Source organism: Squalius cephalus (assembly GCF_949319135.1).
Source record: "Squalius cephalus genome assembly, chromosome: 19".
NCBI lineage: Eukaryota > Metazoa > Chordata > Actinopteri > Cypriniformes > Leuciscidae > Squalius > Squalius cephalus.
In genome coordinates this window covers 24,359,823-24,375,463 of record NC_137140.1, presented here as the reverse complement: position 1 = coordinate 24,375,463, position 15,641 = coordinate 24,359,823, and the positions used below count along the sequence as shown (strand labels likewise).

Sequence of the window (15,641 nt, the reverse complement as noted above, 5' to 3'; positions counted from 1 at the left end):
TTCAGAACAACAACCGAGGTCTCTGAAATGCGGAGTGTTTCTTCCAATTACGATCCGTTTCTCGTGGATAATCCACTGCTCTGAGATTTCTGCACAGAAAATCACTTCCTAACTTCAGTCATTAGTGACTCCAAATGACTGTGGAGTTCACCCTAGCACAGCAATTTAGCTAAGCTTGCCAAGTCAGGGCTTAACAAGCATTGAATCAGTGACAGCGGCACAGATCTGTGTCCCTTACAAACTGAGAGGTAATTCCCCACAGGGAAGTGTATTTCCTGGAGAAAATCACCTTCCTGAATCTTGGTCCCTTAAGAAGACTGACAAATGGAACAGCCGTGCCATGTGAGTTTCCTCACAATACGATAATGGACTGTCTGAGCATGAGATTGAGCTAACTTTAGTCTACGTTCTTCGTTAATGTCACTTGTGAACTCATTTTATGATTTTCCAAATTATGTATGCAATTCATTGAATTGTGTCACTTTCCAAAATATATTACACTACGCAAAATTTGCAACGCCAGATTCAACAGTCACATGGCATTTACTATTGGCTGCGCCTCATGAACAATAATGGCAGATTATAAATAGTGGCGGTCTGTTTAAAAGGCGGTCCTTCACCATCGGGGAAACTGTCATTAAAATTATTTGGAATTCTAACAGGTAAAAAGATATTATAGACCTATATATATATAAAATGGTTTGTTTAATTCATGTTATAAGCATTTATAAATGAATGAAAATGTAAGATAAATGTAATTTTTACAATAAAAAGCACAATTCAAAAGCTTAATGAAAGCTGAAAAGAAAATCAACAATTTTATGTAAAATCGTAGACATTGGAAAATGAATTTAATTTATTATTTTATTGTTACGTTTATTTCTATGAAAATGGGAGGACATACAAAATTACATACTTCCCCTTTATATGACTATTCCACAGATGCCAATCCTTATTTTCCTTATCACTGCACTGACACCCATATTGACATAAATGAAATCTAGTTAATATTCCCATTTATACCCGTTTCCTTATCTGACTCAGCTATGTCAGTCTATAGCAATTCACTAATGCAAAGGTCTCGCTCTACGCAGGTGGCTTAACTCATTTATAAACTCCTCCTGAAAAGATTATTTAGGGGAGAGAGAGAGAGAGAGAGAGAGAGAGAGAGAATTCCCCAAGGGGAGACTGTAAATATCCTGCCATAGCCATTCTATTATGTTAAAAGAGAAAGTCTCCAGGGCCACACAATGTGCTCGGGTCCCTGTGTTATGAAGAAGACTCCTGGGATCCCTCTGCCCTTTGGAGTCATCCACATGCACCAAACAAGCTCAATAACAAAGCACAGCGAAAAAAGAGATCATAACCATGCAATCTATTTATTTCTCATATAAGCTTTCACAGATAATAAAAGAGCAGCTTCTCTGTACGTTTAATTAAAATTGCTTGAGGGGACATGAACACCACATAAACACAGGGGTCTATTCCACTGTTGTTCAGCTGATACGTTTTAACACCAGGGTGTTGATACTTGGCAGAAGACTTCACTAAAGAGATGAGAAGCTTAATCTTCTCAATATTAATTCAATAAGGTTGTAAAAGGACAACACTCAAACCACTGATTTAATTTCTGCATCACACAGAGCTCATTGAGGAGACGCTGGTAAAAGGAATAGCCTGATGCTAAATAGATATCTAACGGTAATGTTATCACATATTGATTTATCTCTAAAAACTGCCAGGCTTCTTTCCATCCATTCCATGGGTTATTGATGCACCTTTGCACTATAAATAAAATCCATACTTCATCTGCGTGGCCATAACACATACACACATGCACACACACACACACACACACACACACACACACACACACACACACACACACACACACACACACAATATAATTATATATAGTATAATATATCTCATAGATATATCATTCTAATATGCATTTGATTTGGTGCTCAAGACTTTCTTCTTATCAATTTTGAAATACAATGCTGTTCTATTGAACTTTCTATTCATCAAAGTATCCTGACAAAACAATGTATCATGATTTCACAAAAATATTAAGCATCAAGCAGAAAAAATATATATATATGTCAACCATTATTAATAACTGAGCAGCAAATCATCATATTAGAATGATTTAATGAATTAGAATGATTTGTCACATATTAAAGATCATGTGACACTGAAGACTGGAGTAATGATGCTGAAAATTCAGCTTTGCATTCACAAGAATAAATTACATTTGAAAATATATTAAAATAGAGGATTTTATTGTTATATTATTTCATATTTTTAATCAAATAAATGCAGCCTTGGTGAAACATAAATTCCAAAATAATCCAAACTTTTGACCCACCCTGTGTATATTTATCACTAGGCCTATATTACATATTTCATAATTTTATTATATTTTTATAATTCCAGGGAGGCCACAAACAATTTCCTTTCCAAAGATCCATATCATTCTTTTGAAACGTATCTCAAATGGTATACTTGAAGGGCAACCATGCATTTTATACATCGTTAAAAAGATTTTGTTTTGTTTTGTTTTGTTGTTTAATCCATCAGAATAGTGAAAGGTCAAGCCATCCACCTGGTCCACATTTCTCTTATAAATCACACAAGATTACACAAATTATACAGTCTAATTCACTGTGTGATTCACTCTTTGTTGCACTGCCTCACCTCTCATCTCCATAATTCATAAAAATAGTCACTCATGTGATGGGCAGAGTTATCAGTTCCTCTCTTTCTGTGTCTGCATCTCTTTCCCTCCAATAGTGCCCTCATGTCTTTTACCAGTCTACCATGTCCACCACTCCAATTACTGCTGGCCTTCTGAAAAAGATGACCGCACCATCACCACTGGCGGACACTTGACATGATGCTGTTCCTCGCCCAAAATAATAATAGAATACACAAGTGGGCAGCGAGGCGGGTTTCCAATTAACCTCCAACCGCCCTCAACGGCGGAATCATGGTGAATTCTAATCCGCAAGATGAAGTGTAAAAAGCTCTAGACTTTCTGACAGACTAATCCACCTTCTAGGGGGAGTAAAAGGGCATATAGTGGTCTACATATTACAGACCTTTTAAGAGATCGCTTTTCACACCTGCACACCAAACGCAAGGCGGAGTGAAGCAGCTGTACATCACAGCACTGTTGAGTATTTTGATTTGTGAGGGAACATGTTTGTCATCTACTGACAGTTTTGGCCTGTCCCTTCATCAATCAAACCATGGGTGTGCAGAACAACAGAATGTGATGTTGATTAAGACAGCTTCTCAAAGAGAACAGAAAGACAGAGGGCACTGAGGTATAGAGGACATAGAAAAAGGTGATGTGAAACAGTAGAAGTGACACAAGTTTGCAAATTACAAGCTCAACCATTCGACTCGGTTACCGAAGTTACTGTAAGAAAAGAAAATGGATAAAACTTGATTTTAGTCTCCTTGTTACACGTTACACGTAGTTACTATAGTAATAACAATACTGTACATTTTGCATAATTACATGCAACTAACCCTAAACCAAACCCTAATCTAAACCTATAGTAAGTACATGTAGTTAATGAGTATTAATCAGTACTTAAATGTTTAATTACACTGTAACAATTAAGGACACCTTAATCTAAATATGTTATTATTATTTTAAACTATTTACAATATTTCCTAAAAGCACATAAATACATAAAAAAATATATATTACAGAAAAAGCAGACTACGCTTACATAAATTATAGTCCATTGCACTGCCTGATTCATTTTTTGCACTGCCTCACTCATTCCCATACTTCTAAAACTAGTCACTATAAAAATAAAAATAATTTCAATAAAAAAAAAAAAAAGATAAATAAATAAATAAAAGACTTATTGTCTGAAAAAAGACCCTATTTGTATAAAATCGCCATGTAGAGTGGGAATGCCCACCAATACTTGGCTATTTATTCTAATACTTTTTCTGTCAAAAGAATTTCAAAATATGTATGACATGCAGCTATAGCTTTCAGCTTGACAGTCTAATGATTGATGATTTGAGGATTCTCCTATTATGCTTTTGTTCCCTCTTTTGTTTTGATTAGCGCTGTAAAAAATAAAATAAATTCATTCTTCCAGTGATGGTCCGCAGCAGGCGAGCTAGAGATAAAATAATTACTAAATTAATGCAAACATTAGGCCTTTATATAGTCTGGGTGGCTCTTGAATTAGGTTCATTCAATTATCTCGAATGAATTAGGCTGTCTGCTACCACTTCACCCCCTGTCTCTGATTGGCACAGGTATTAATTAGGCAATAATGGTGATATGAATGGATGCACTTTTGTTTCCTAAACGAACTAGAAGGCATGCAGCTGGATGCCATTTCTGACCCCCCGAGCCTACTATGAGAAACATGGCCATCTCCAGTGATTATATATGGGTGCTGTTTGTCTGTCGGACTGATAGACATATACTGAACCATATCCAGAGGGGTGAGAACTGAACGGGACCCCACACAAATTACCCTCACCAAAACCTTGTCAGGGCTAGTCAAAACATTCCAGCTAAATACTACCATTGTTCAATATACATTTTACTACCCTCCACAAATAGGGACATCAAGCAGGATCGGCCAGACATGGTTGCTTGTGAAATAAGAGCCGCGGGGGAACCGCGGGCATCTCCTTGGCACAGAGGGTGATTAAAACATCCGGTATATAATGATGTGGCCAATGAAATATCATCACCCTACCTTAGAAAGAGAGTGAATGTGTGTGAGCCAGTCTCTATTATTATTTCTGTGTGTGAGTGTGTGTGGAAAGAGAGAAGCCGTAAAAAGCAATGAAGAGGAAAATGATCTATAAATCTAAAGTCCCTAAAATGGCATGAACTCCTCTGGTATATGACTGCGCCCAGGCTACATTTCTCTTTCAAATGTTGATTAAATTACATTAATTGACCACAGTGCTTGAATAATGCAATTCAACATAGAACATTCAGAATTTAATACACTCTTTGATTGAAAGTAGGGAATTAATTAATTTAATTAAGTTCTGAGTTAAGTTCCCATTTTGTACAACAGAAAGTGATACAAATGCACATTCATTCAATTAAGATTAAAATCATACATTGATTTAGCACATTGATTCGACCAATAAGGTTTCATAAGTTAATGTTAGTTAATGTCTTTACTAACATTAACAATAGGGGTGTAAATCGGACAGTTCATCACGATACGATATGATACGATATCAATTCTCTCAGCCAGCGATACGATATTTGCCGATACCTCTCTACGATACGATTACGATTTGATTCGATTCAGGGCTATATCGATCGATTAATCGATATTTAGATATTATGTGCCAAGTGTACACAACCAGTTACATTTATTAACTCACACTAATACATGCAAAAATATATAACATGAAAGTTTAATTAAACTCTTTGAAAATTGCACACCCTCTCCCAATTGGGACATTTACAAGTTGTTTGTTACAAGTTTAAAATAAAAAACATGCTATATGAAAATGAACAAGAACGGAGTTATCTGTTTTTGCAAATTAACTCTATAACAAGAGTTCATTTGCAAAAACAGATAACTCTGTTCTTGTTCAAAATACAGGTAACTTATAAAATTAAAGTTCATTGAAAGTATTTTATATATATATAATTTATTTATTTTTTTGTGGCAAAAGCAGATAACTCCACATTTCATGTTTCAAAGTTAAACAAAGCCAAGTTATTGCTATGATACATAATAAAACACTTGGTTAATCTTTGTAACGTTAATCTTCTCAGCTGACATAGACGCCTGTCAAACTTTGTTGTTGTGATTAATGTACACGCAATACAGAGAGCTTTTCCCTCACCACTAACGTGCTGTTTTAGCAAGATTCCGTGAAAAAGTTTCAGCTTTTATTTTCCTAGGTTCAGAGAAGATATCACGGGTTCATCAAGTTCGCTGAAATCCATCCTCGATCACTTTTAGTCAGCTTTGACGAAACTCCTCTCAGCTAGCGCGTCTTTTCTAAGTGACAAGAAAGCGAATACTGCGCACTGATTCGCTAAAACAGACTTTTCGGGGCTTGTCGTTTCTGCTGTAAAACATGAACTCGCGATGCCTTGACAGTGGAAAATACGGCTTTTGTGACAAAGGGTTCAGTCAATCTTGTCAGGCGTCTATTTCAGCGGAGAAAAGTTACGTGAGGATGTGGAGTGTGTCAAAATAAAGGTACCGTATAAGGATATTTTATGTGTGGTATCGATGCATCGTATCGTTAGACGTTTGATCGAAGCATCGATCCATATCGATGTATTGTTACACCCCTAATTAACAATTAGCAATACATTTGATAGAGCATTTATTAATCTTTAGTAATGTCATTTAATAAAAACACAACAAAGTTCATGTTAGATCAGGTCAAACAAAATAGAACAAATACAACTTTTTAAAAGTATTTTTCACTGTTAGTTCATGTTAACAAATTTGTTAACCAAAGGAACCTTATTGTAAAGTGAACTTTACTTTTTAAATTATTATTTCACGTTTGTAAATATTTTCAATGTAACTAAAATGTAACGTTACATTTTTACTCATCATTGATGTAAATCAATATAAACTAATACATGCACACATATTATTATATAACAGAGCACCTTCATTAAGTTACAGTGTATGGTTTAATACAAAGTGTGCAAGTGCATTTCGAACATGGCTGCTGATATTGTACTCACTGGGCACTCGGTTAATAGCTCGAAGAGGTCGTAATACTCTGACCGTTCGGACAGCAGAGAAACTAACATTCTGCAGGTTGAGAGAGTATTCCAGCATCCTGTAAACACACACAAACAAAAAGAGTTTAAACTTTTAATACAGTATGTGAATATATGCACACACTAATGAGGGCACATTATCCAGGGGGATCTGTTAATTAATCCACATTTTGAATTTTATTGGAATTTTTAATACCACCTAAAGTGAAAAATCAATTTGATTTTCAAGCTGATGAACATCCTCTATATGTATCCCTTACTATGGCAGAATAGCATAAAAGGGCAGCAATATTTTCAAATAAACACTGACAGCCCAGACACATTAGTGGCGTGTTTTCTGCCGAACTGCCAACGCCATACTGTAGATCAATCGAAAGTTATCAGGACTCATCAAACAATTACACTGAATCGTTTTCAATTAGGTCAAAGAGAGGTGGAAGGAAGGTTAATGTAGAGCTTTCGCAAACAAACACATGCACAGCTGCTCCACACATGTGAACTTCGGAGTGAGGCACATAAAAGAATTGCATGTTTTTGTAGAAAATAAACAAAGTGTGTGTCTCTATGTGCCTGTGAGCTTGCAACCGTGTAATTGCAAACCCAATAACTGTTTCTGGCCGTACAACAACTTAAAATACACTATATTAGTACAGTATACGTATCAAGTTTATAAGCAAAGCTGATGCTGATAAGCATACGCGCATGTTAATGAGAGTCCTCGTGGTCACGTGACTTGCTTAGATTAAAGCTGCGTGATCTGGGGTGTTTCTCCATCCCTCTCAAATATGGATCGAGTGAAGTCGGTGACGTGCAAACAGTGCGAGCCCCATTAGCCAAGCAGGGCAGTGAGGAAATGTGTTCTGACTTTGTTGCTCCTGAAATGTGCAGAACAGCTTTGAAGGCACTGATTGGGCTTGATGGAAACCAGCTGGCAACTGGACTGCAAAAATAATAACACTGGTGACTAAGACTAAAATTTGAAGGAATGGGAACGAAGAAAACACGAAAATATCAAAAGAGAAGGGGAACACACAAAGTGGATAGGGAGAATGGACAGATTTCAGAGAGAGGGATAAGAGGGATAGAGAGAGAGAGACTCTAAGGACAAAATGCCTGTAAATAAGGAGAGAGACAGGGCATGCGTGAGGACACTCAGCAAAAAATGTCCCAGAGGGACGCAGGATGCGTCTAAACAAGGTGGACGTGTGTAAATGTGATATCGTCAACAAGTCTCTTACTTTGTTCATACACGCATATGAATCACTAATATGGCTGCTCGCAAACACAAACAAAAAGTGAAGTGTCATTCCTGGGCGTTTGTCCAGTCAGCACCTAGACCTCTCTTCTGTTATCTGTTTGTGTTTGGCACGGTCGTGGTGAAGGATGACACACCTTCCCAGAATCCCTCTGTTTCTTGACAACATTGTCGCACAATCAACAACGGCTCCACGCTGCGTATACAATGCCAGTTGCGAGGTCACTATAATAGGAAAAGTATGAGCGAGTCAAGGGTCTCAGATCCAAAACAAATGTGGCCTTCCTCATCCATAAGAAATCTGCTCGATTCGATCTCCGGCTGCACCCGAGAGAGCTAGCGTGCTGTTGCGTCTTGTTTGAACAGCTACACAACAGACTATTGAAAGGACTGAAAGACATTTAAATTCCTGCAGCATTAGAAATACCAGCTCTTTTGGGACGTACTCCATTTCATACGTTATATTGTTCTGTATGATCAATGCAAGATTGGTTGGTTAATGGAAAAAACAGCTGCAACCGAGAATATGCTGCATTTCAGATGCTTTATGCTTCTCTTTTTCTCGCTCTCTTTCCATCCACTCCAAGTCCCTTGTGGTCTTCAAAGCAGCCGTCCTGGCTTCAGTTCAATCAGAGCTTGGTGTCTTCCACCACCTGGCAGGTTAATGAGGCGAGTTTCAGAGGAGGTTCACTTCCGAACAATCAGCTCTCTATTAAGATAGAGAAGGAAGATACCCCTAACAACACACGCACACATACGCTGTCCTCGCTTTCCTTCTCAGTCTGTCCACGTGAATCAAATTCTTTGTCTTATTTCTGTTATGTCATTTTAGACCATCTACAAATGAATTTAAACAGTGCATCTGTATGACAATTAAAGACTAACACAGTTTAGCATAATGTTAGCAACAGTTTTGTTTGTTTGTTTGACAACTGTGATAAAAAAGGTTTTTTACACACTAAATCAACATATTAGAATGATTGTGGCACTGAAGACTTGAGTATTGACTGCTGAAAACTCAGCTTTGCCATCAAATGATTAAATTACATTTTATAATATGAAACAGTTATTTAAAGTTGTAATAATATTCACAATATTACCATTTTGACATTTGGCCAAATAAATATAGCTTTAGTGAACATAAGAGAATACCTTACCAACAGTAGTGTACATAGAAATGCATTTGTCTCCAGTTTAGCTAAGTTTCATACATTTTTAAATGACTGGCATATAGATTGCCTTAGAGCTAACAGTTATGGACAAATGCTACAAAATTTCTATTTTGATTCCACGGGGCTTGTCTAGTTATCTCACCGCACAAACAGATACAGACAGAGAGATTCAAACATACAATACTTCTCTTCAGTTTTATATTTCTGTCTTGTGCTTTTCTATATATTTCTCTCTTAACAAGCTCTCAGACACAATTGCCGTCAGGGGTGCTCTTCTGTTTTTATGGGACGAGACTGATTGATTTACTGCGGTTGGAACAGGATAATCTGCCCCTAGCCTTGGATTCAGAGCAGCAAAATGACAAGTTTCTTTCTCTTTCTCAAATAAGTGTTCTTCAAAACAATTCCTCAACACCTAAGCCAAACAAGTGACTTCCTATCCAAAGAAAATAGTACCTTTCCCACCATTTTAATGAGAAATGAAGTCAGGATTTTGTTCTTTCCTTCTTTTTTCCTATCTATCTTTCCCCTTGACTGTATATACTGTATACTATGTCAACACTGACCCACTCTGGGGCCCAGGGTCGCTGTTTTAGAACAATTATCATAATGGAAGTTAATGCAGTCGTATAACTCGAATAGATGAAGAGGAAACCTGATTTGCTCTGTGCGCCTCAGCGAAAGAGCGTTCTTCTGATGGGTCGAAAAATAAATGAATAAGGAGGACCTGCAACAGGCTTTTTTCTTGAGGAAACATTTGATAACCTTTGTTCGTAATGCTTTGTCCTTGTCTCGTCCTATTCACCCTCATGTTGTTTTAAATCTGTATGATTGCTTCCGTGGAATACAAAAGGTGGTTAATGACAAACTCCACTGAGCAATACAATTACAGTTTGTATGAGTCTTTCAAGCTTCAAAAAACACGCAAAAGCAATGTTAAGGCATCATAAAAAGTCACGTGGAATTAACATGAGTGAGTACTTGATTTTTGGGTGTACTGTCACTTTATTATTTCTAAGCTTTTGCTTTACCAGATCCTCTTACAAAAAGGTCAGTAAAAAGCAAATGTTTTTGCTGTCCTTTCTTTTTAGGTTAAAAAATAGATCTCGACGTGATGGATGTGTGGAAGCTCTCAGCCATCTGCTAGTACCTGTGAATGACTGCGTTATCAGTTCCAGGCGTCTCCATATACAAATATGAGATGAAGAACTCCTAAGATGAAAGTGCTGGATGCTGTCCAGTGTCATCAACAGCCTCCCAGCCAAAAAGCATTCCTGAAGCCTCCTATACCAAGACACGGAATCCTCATTCCGACACAGGGAGACTAATTAGCACTGCCGATGTGGGTTCATGACCTGTTCAGGAGCTTTTCAATTTAGAGCAGACTTGCCTCTAAACTCTATTCTCAGTTGTTAGAAAAGAAAAAAATAAACTTCAGCTATTTTTGAAGGTTTTGAGTGATGGGCTTGTGAAAGCTTCTAAAGAAGTCCAACTGAGCATGTTCTGGTGGCAATCACATAGAAGACAGTAACTGTCAGCTTTCTTGACATGAATGATGACAATTAAGTTGACAGGTTGTGTTAGCCTTAGAACTATTGACTTGACCAGAAACTGACAGCTGTCTACATGAAACAGAATACATGCCAGGTCAAACAACCCAGAAGGAAAGTAAATTATCATCATTTTCTCACCAAGACTTTCATCTGAAAAGGCCATTATGGGAAAGACAAAAAGATTCTTCAAATAACACACTAAGGTATGGCTCTCAGGTCGGCTTGCTGGGTTTAACCGAAAATAAGCAGTGTGTTTCCATGAGTTGAGGAATCTTTCTCAAGACCTGTCAGAGTCAGAAGACAGAGACCTGCGATGCCTCCAGGCAGACTATCAGAACCTTTACTACCTTTCTTATGCAAAGAGCAAACCTAAGTGAGAGAAAGTGAGGGGAAAGGGGGAAGAGGATGAGGAAGAGGAAAATGAGGAGAAGGGGGTGTAGATGTGGAAGCAGAAGTGCATGTGAAAATGGAAGAGGAATACAAAATGAAGTAGATGTGAATGTGGAAGTGGAAGATGAAAAAAAGAATGGTGTGAAAAGGATTGGGAAGGGGAAGAGGAAGAGGAAGAGGAAGATGGTGAGGGTGTGGAAGAGGCTGTAGAATAAATAGAATGAGAAAGAGGAAGGAGAAGAGAGAAGATTAAGACTATTGGGCCTGGTCTTGATGGTGAAGCTTCCATACTAAACATAAATCACAAGGTTTTCCAGTAAAATATATTTAGGCAAAAATGAAAATACCAAATTTGTCTTGTGTTCTTTTCCTGTCTAGGCCAAAGTTTTGTGCAGCCCTGTAGTAGAGAGAAAATGCATGAGAGAATAATGCCTGAAATAATAACATATTGGTTCCTTGTCAAAGTATGCAATATTTGGTAGAGCATTATGGAAAAAGTCATAAAACTCACTTCCATCAAGGTTATGGCAAAGTACGCTAGAAGAAATTCTAAAAATGCCTTTATACCCAATCTCTTGTTAAAAATCATAAAAGTTTTTCTGTCTCATAGAGCATTTAAAAAGCACTGAATCACTGAAGACACTGTCGCAATCCCTGTAGAAGCCCTGTGGATTTGGGAAGTTTTGTGGATTAAACTCAGTGTGTGAAGACTGGATGAGAAAAGGGCAGACTAATTTAAAAGTGATTCAGCAGAAGTTGCCAAACCGCTGCGGGTGACTGAAACCGATACCTCGTCTTGGTGGGCTGTATCGAGGGTCTGCATTCTCTAAGGGTTTGCTTTGAAAGATTGAGAAGTGAGAAGGCTTGCCTCAATGTCTCTGCAGATGAGACGCAGAGAGACATTCGATCTAGACCACAGCAGCCAAGATCTTTAGACTTCTATAAGCTCTCTGGCTCACCTCAGATAGAAAATAACACAAGATTCAGCAAAACAATGTCTCCATGAAGGGGGGTTTGGGAACCAAACCATCCAGTTGAACCACCAGCACCAATTTATTCACTTAGTAAGCAGGCTAAAATGAGTTTTAGACTTGTGATTTATTGGAGTCAGAATGTTCTCCAAAAGAAAAGAAAAAGAATCACTAAATGTTAACCTTTAAACTGAAACAAATCGTTCATATAAACCATGCCTCCAAGTTCTCTGGCTTATAATTAATTACTCTTTTTATGTTACTTTTGATGCCAATTTTTGCCAAAGCCCAAAAAAATAAATTAAGCAGAGACATTACAAACAAGTATTGTGGTGCTGCCATGATTTTGACAAGGTAGGCTACTACACTGGTACCAAAAAGTTCCAAGCACTGCTGTTTTTGGACATATCATTATACCATTGTATTTTTTTGGACATATACCACAGTAGTGGAAGTATCTTGGAGTATCATTTAAATACCATTTCAGAATCATCGTATATATCAAAAACCATGGCAAACCACATGATACCATTACAGTACCATTTTTTGTAAAGCCAATAACCAAACATTTGCCAGATTCTTCAGAAGGTACCACAAACGATCAAACTGCTGAGGACCGTAAGATTATAAAGACTGTCGCGAATTACCAAAGGATTTGATGGTAAGTATTTCATCTGGAGACATTTCAAACACCCAGTGAGAAATAAGTTTAAGCCAAAAATGGAGCAAGCCAGCAGTCTGTCACTCTTGTATGATTATCTTGTGGACACACTTTGGCTGATGTCTCTTGAATGTGCTTCCATATGCTCCGTATGCTGGGCTGATTTCCATCTCAACAAAGAATCCTGTGAGATTACCAACAAGACACATGAGGTTATGTCAGAGGTAGTAAAGCTGGCAATAAAGCCCATGCTGCCATTCAGTCGGGACTGACATTTTCATGGAATGGAAAAGGGGAGTCCTTGTGTTTTCTCGAAAACACACATCATGCCAAGTCATGACGTGTGTGTGTGTGTGTGTGTGTGTGTGTGTGTGTGTGTGTGTGTGTGTGTGTGTGTGTGTGTGTGTGTGTGTGTGTGTGTGTGTGTGTGCGCGCTATGGTTAACAACCTGCAAATCTTTGTTCACTAAGATGCTTGTCTCTTCTGACCTTTCCTGACCTTTGCGAACATTTGTATATTTTATTAGTGATGCACATTTTCTTTACTATATTTCCCAGGGTACACATTTACACAGCTAACTGTGCGTCTCATTGTTTTATAGTGTTTACAAGTCCATGTTTATTGATCAGTGCTTCACATTAAAGTGGTTCACACAACAGCATGAAGAGTAGAGATTCACACATACACATAAACGAAAGTGATCACTGATCAAGTCTATGGAATTAGGTATCGACAGCTAACCATGTGTGACGTGACTCATTCAGAAGAGTAAGGTGATAATAGGAACAAGCTGTATCCCAATTCTGTCATTATTTACTTTACATTTTATTTCTTCTGGTGAACATAAAAGGAGATTTTTTTTTTTTAAAGAATTGTCATGTAGCTCTTTAATTTCCACAAGATGACAGTTCATAGTAACCTTGTCTATCTAGCTGCAAGACAGACAGACAGACAGACAGACAGACAGACAGACAGATAGATTTTCACTCAAAGAAAAGTTTGAGTAAAGTCATTGTAGAAGGACTCACCCAGCCAACACAATGAAGAAATCTAGCCGATTCCAGGTGTCTCCAAGGTAAGACTTTTTCCCAAAGATGCCCAGTGCAACCATCTTGATTACCATCTCCACGGCAAAAAAAGCGAAGATGAAATCATCAAAGTCCTGGGGGGAAGAGAGAAATATCCAAAGGGTTAGAAAAAGCTTAAAATGCTGCACTGGCCAATTCAGAGCTTGCAAAAATGTTATTTTCTTCATCGGGAGTCTCATGCTATATTAAGGACAACTTATAAATAAAGAAATAAACTCTCCAAAGGCATATGCAGATGAATATTAAATTTCCACTTTGATGTCACAGCATGGTGTGTGTGTGTCCATGAGCTGAAGGCTTTAAGCCTTGACTCATCTTTACATGGTAAGTGTGAGTGGGCACAAACAGCCAACTCACCCAAGTCTTTACCCACAAATCCTGTACTAGTCCTCCGCTTGTGTTACTTGAAATGTGTTTTACATTAAAAGAAAAAAAAAATGATGTGTATAATATATACAGACACTGATCTGCAATAAGGAGCTTGTAGTATGAATACATACAGCATTAAGAGAGAAAAGGAGACATTTCTGGACATTATGAAGTAAATGCCTTATTAAACATTTAGATGCAAAAAGCTCAGTCAGAGTCAGTTCTTGAATAAAGACCATAAAGGCTGGGTCGTTGAGACATCAGCGGCCATGCAAACTCAGAGAGACCCTTGTTTCCTCAAGGTTGACTGTCACTGAAAGACACCTGGGCATTCTCAGCCAGAGAGCATTAGTCAAAGCTCTTAAGTGAGGGATTCCCTCCAGCCAAAGCTCTTGCACTCTGATAATGCAGGGAATGTTAATTAAGCCGCAGTGGAGAGCATTTACTGTCACGCTGGATATTATTCAGAGCCAAGCACTAATGTATTACCTCATCCCTGATCTGCTTGTATTGTACATAGTGGACATTTGGGTTATAGAGTACTACAGTTATTGCCAATTCAAAGTTAATGGTAACACACGACACATCCATAAACAATACTGTCAGGATGAGGATGAGGGGAGAATCTGTGAGACTTTACATTAATGGTTTGAGGGAGGAGACTGTCTATTCAGACAGAGATTGATCTCCTAAGACTATGCCCTAATGTTCTCTAATTATCTGCCTTAATGCGAACATATGGTGAACACACAAAACAATAATAATTTCACTACTAAGAACAAAAATATCCTGTACATTAACTCTACTCAACATAAGGATGTTTTCCGTTTTTCCAGTCAGGCTATATTACTATTTCTGGCAGCGTAAGCATTTTTTTTTTAACAAGCCGTGTGATATCACTCTATATCAGCACAGCTGTGATTCGGCCATAGGCATATATAAACTATGTTTTTACATGTTTTTCATTAAACGCTTTCTTCAAAAATAATTGCAAGGTTTTTATTTTACAGCATTAGCTAATAGCTCAATGACAGCTATAAATTCATAAGCAAACTTTCTAAGCCAGCTAGAAAGTGTAACATTAGTGACATTATTGAAGTGACCTTAGTATTTTTGGCAATATAAGCAAAAAGCTTTATAGTAAATTTACAGTAATAGCTTATAGCTATACTCGATGACAGCTATGAATGCATAAATACACTTATCTAAACCAGCTAGAAAACATAACCTTAGTAATCACAAGTTATCTTTGTGACAATATCTTAGCGACCTCAATATATTTGGCAGCGTAAGAAAAAAAAAGTTAGCAAAAATTATATTATACTGTACATATTAAACATATGAAATCTATTTTATTATTGTTTTTGTGTTCATTTATTTTTCATTGCGTTGCCAAAAATGCACATTAAAAAA

General features: G+C 37.4%; 1 protein-coding gene across 3 annotated transcripts in view; it reads right to left on the bottom strand.

Moving 5' to 3' along the window:
• Positions 1 to 15,641, bottom strand: part of cacna1g (calcium channel, voltage-dependent, T type, alpha 1G subunit) — a 211,292-nt gene that overhangs the window by 99,859 nt on the left and 95,792 nt on the right. For all 3 annotated transcript variants that reach the window (XM_079851286.1, XM_079851287.1, XM_079851288.1), the window contains exons 4-5: positions 13,800 to 13,933; positions 6,731 to 6,828 (exon numbers count right to left, since the gene is read on the bottom strand). In XM_079851286.1, the coding sequence (XP_079707412.1) occupies positions 6,731 to 6,828; positions 13,800 to 13,933 (232 nt within the window). The remainder of the gene's footprint in view (positions 1 to 6,730; positions 6,829 to 13,799; positions 13,934 to 15,641) is intronic.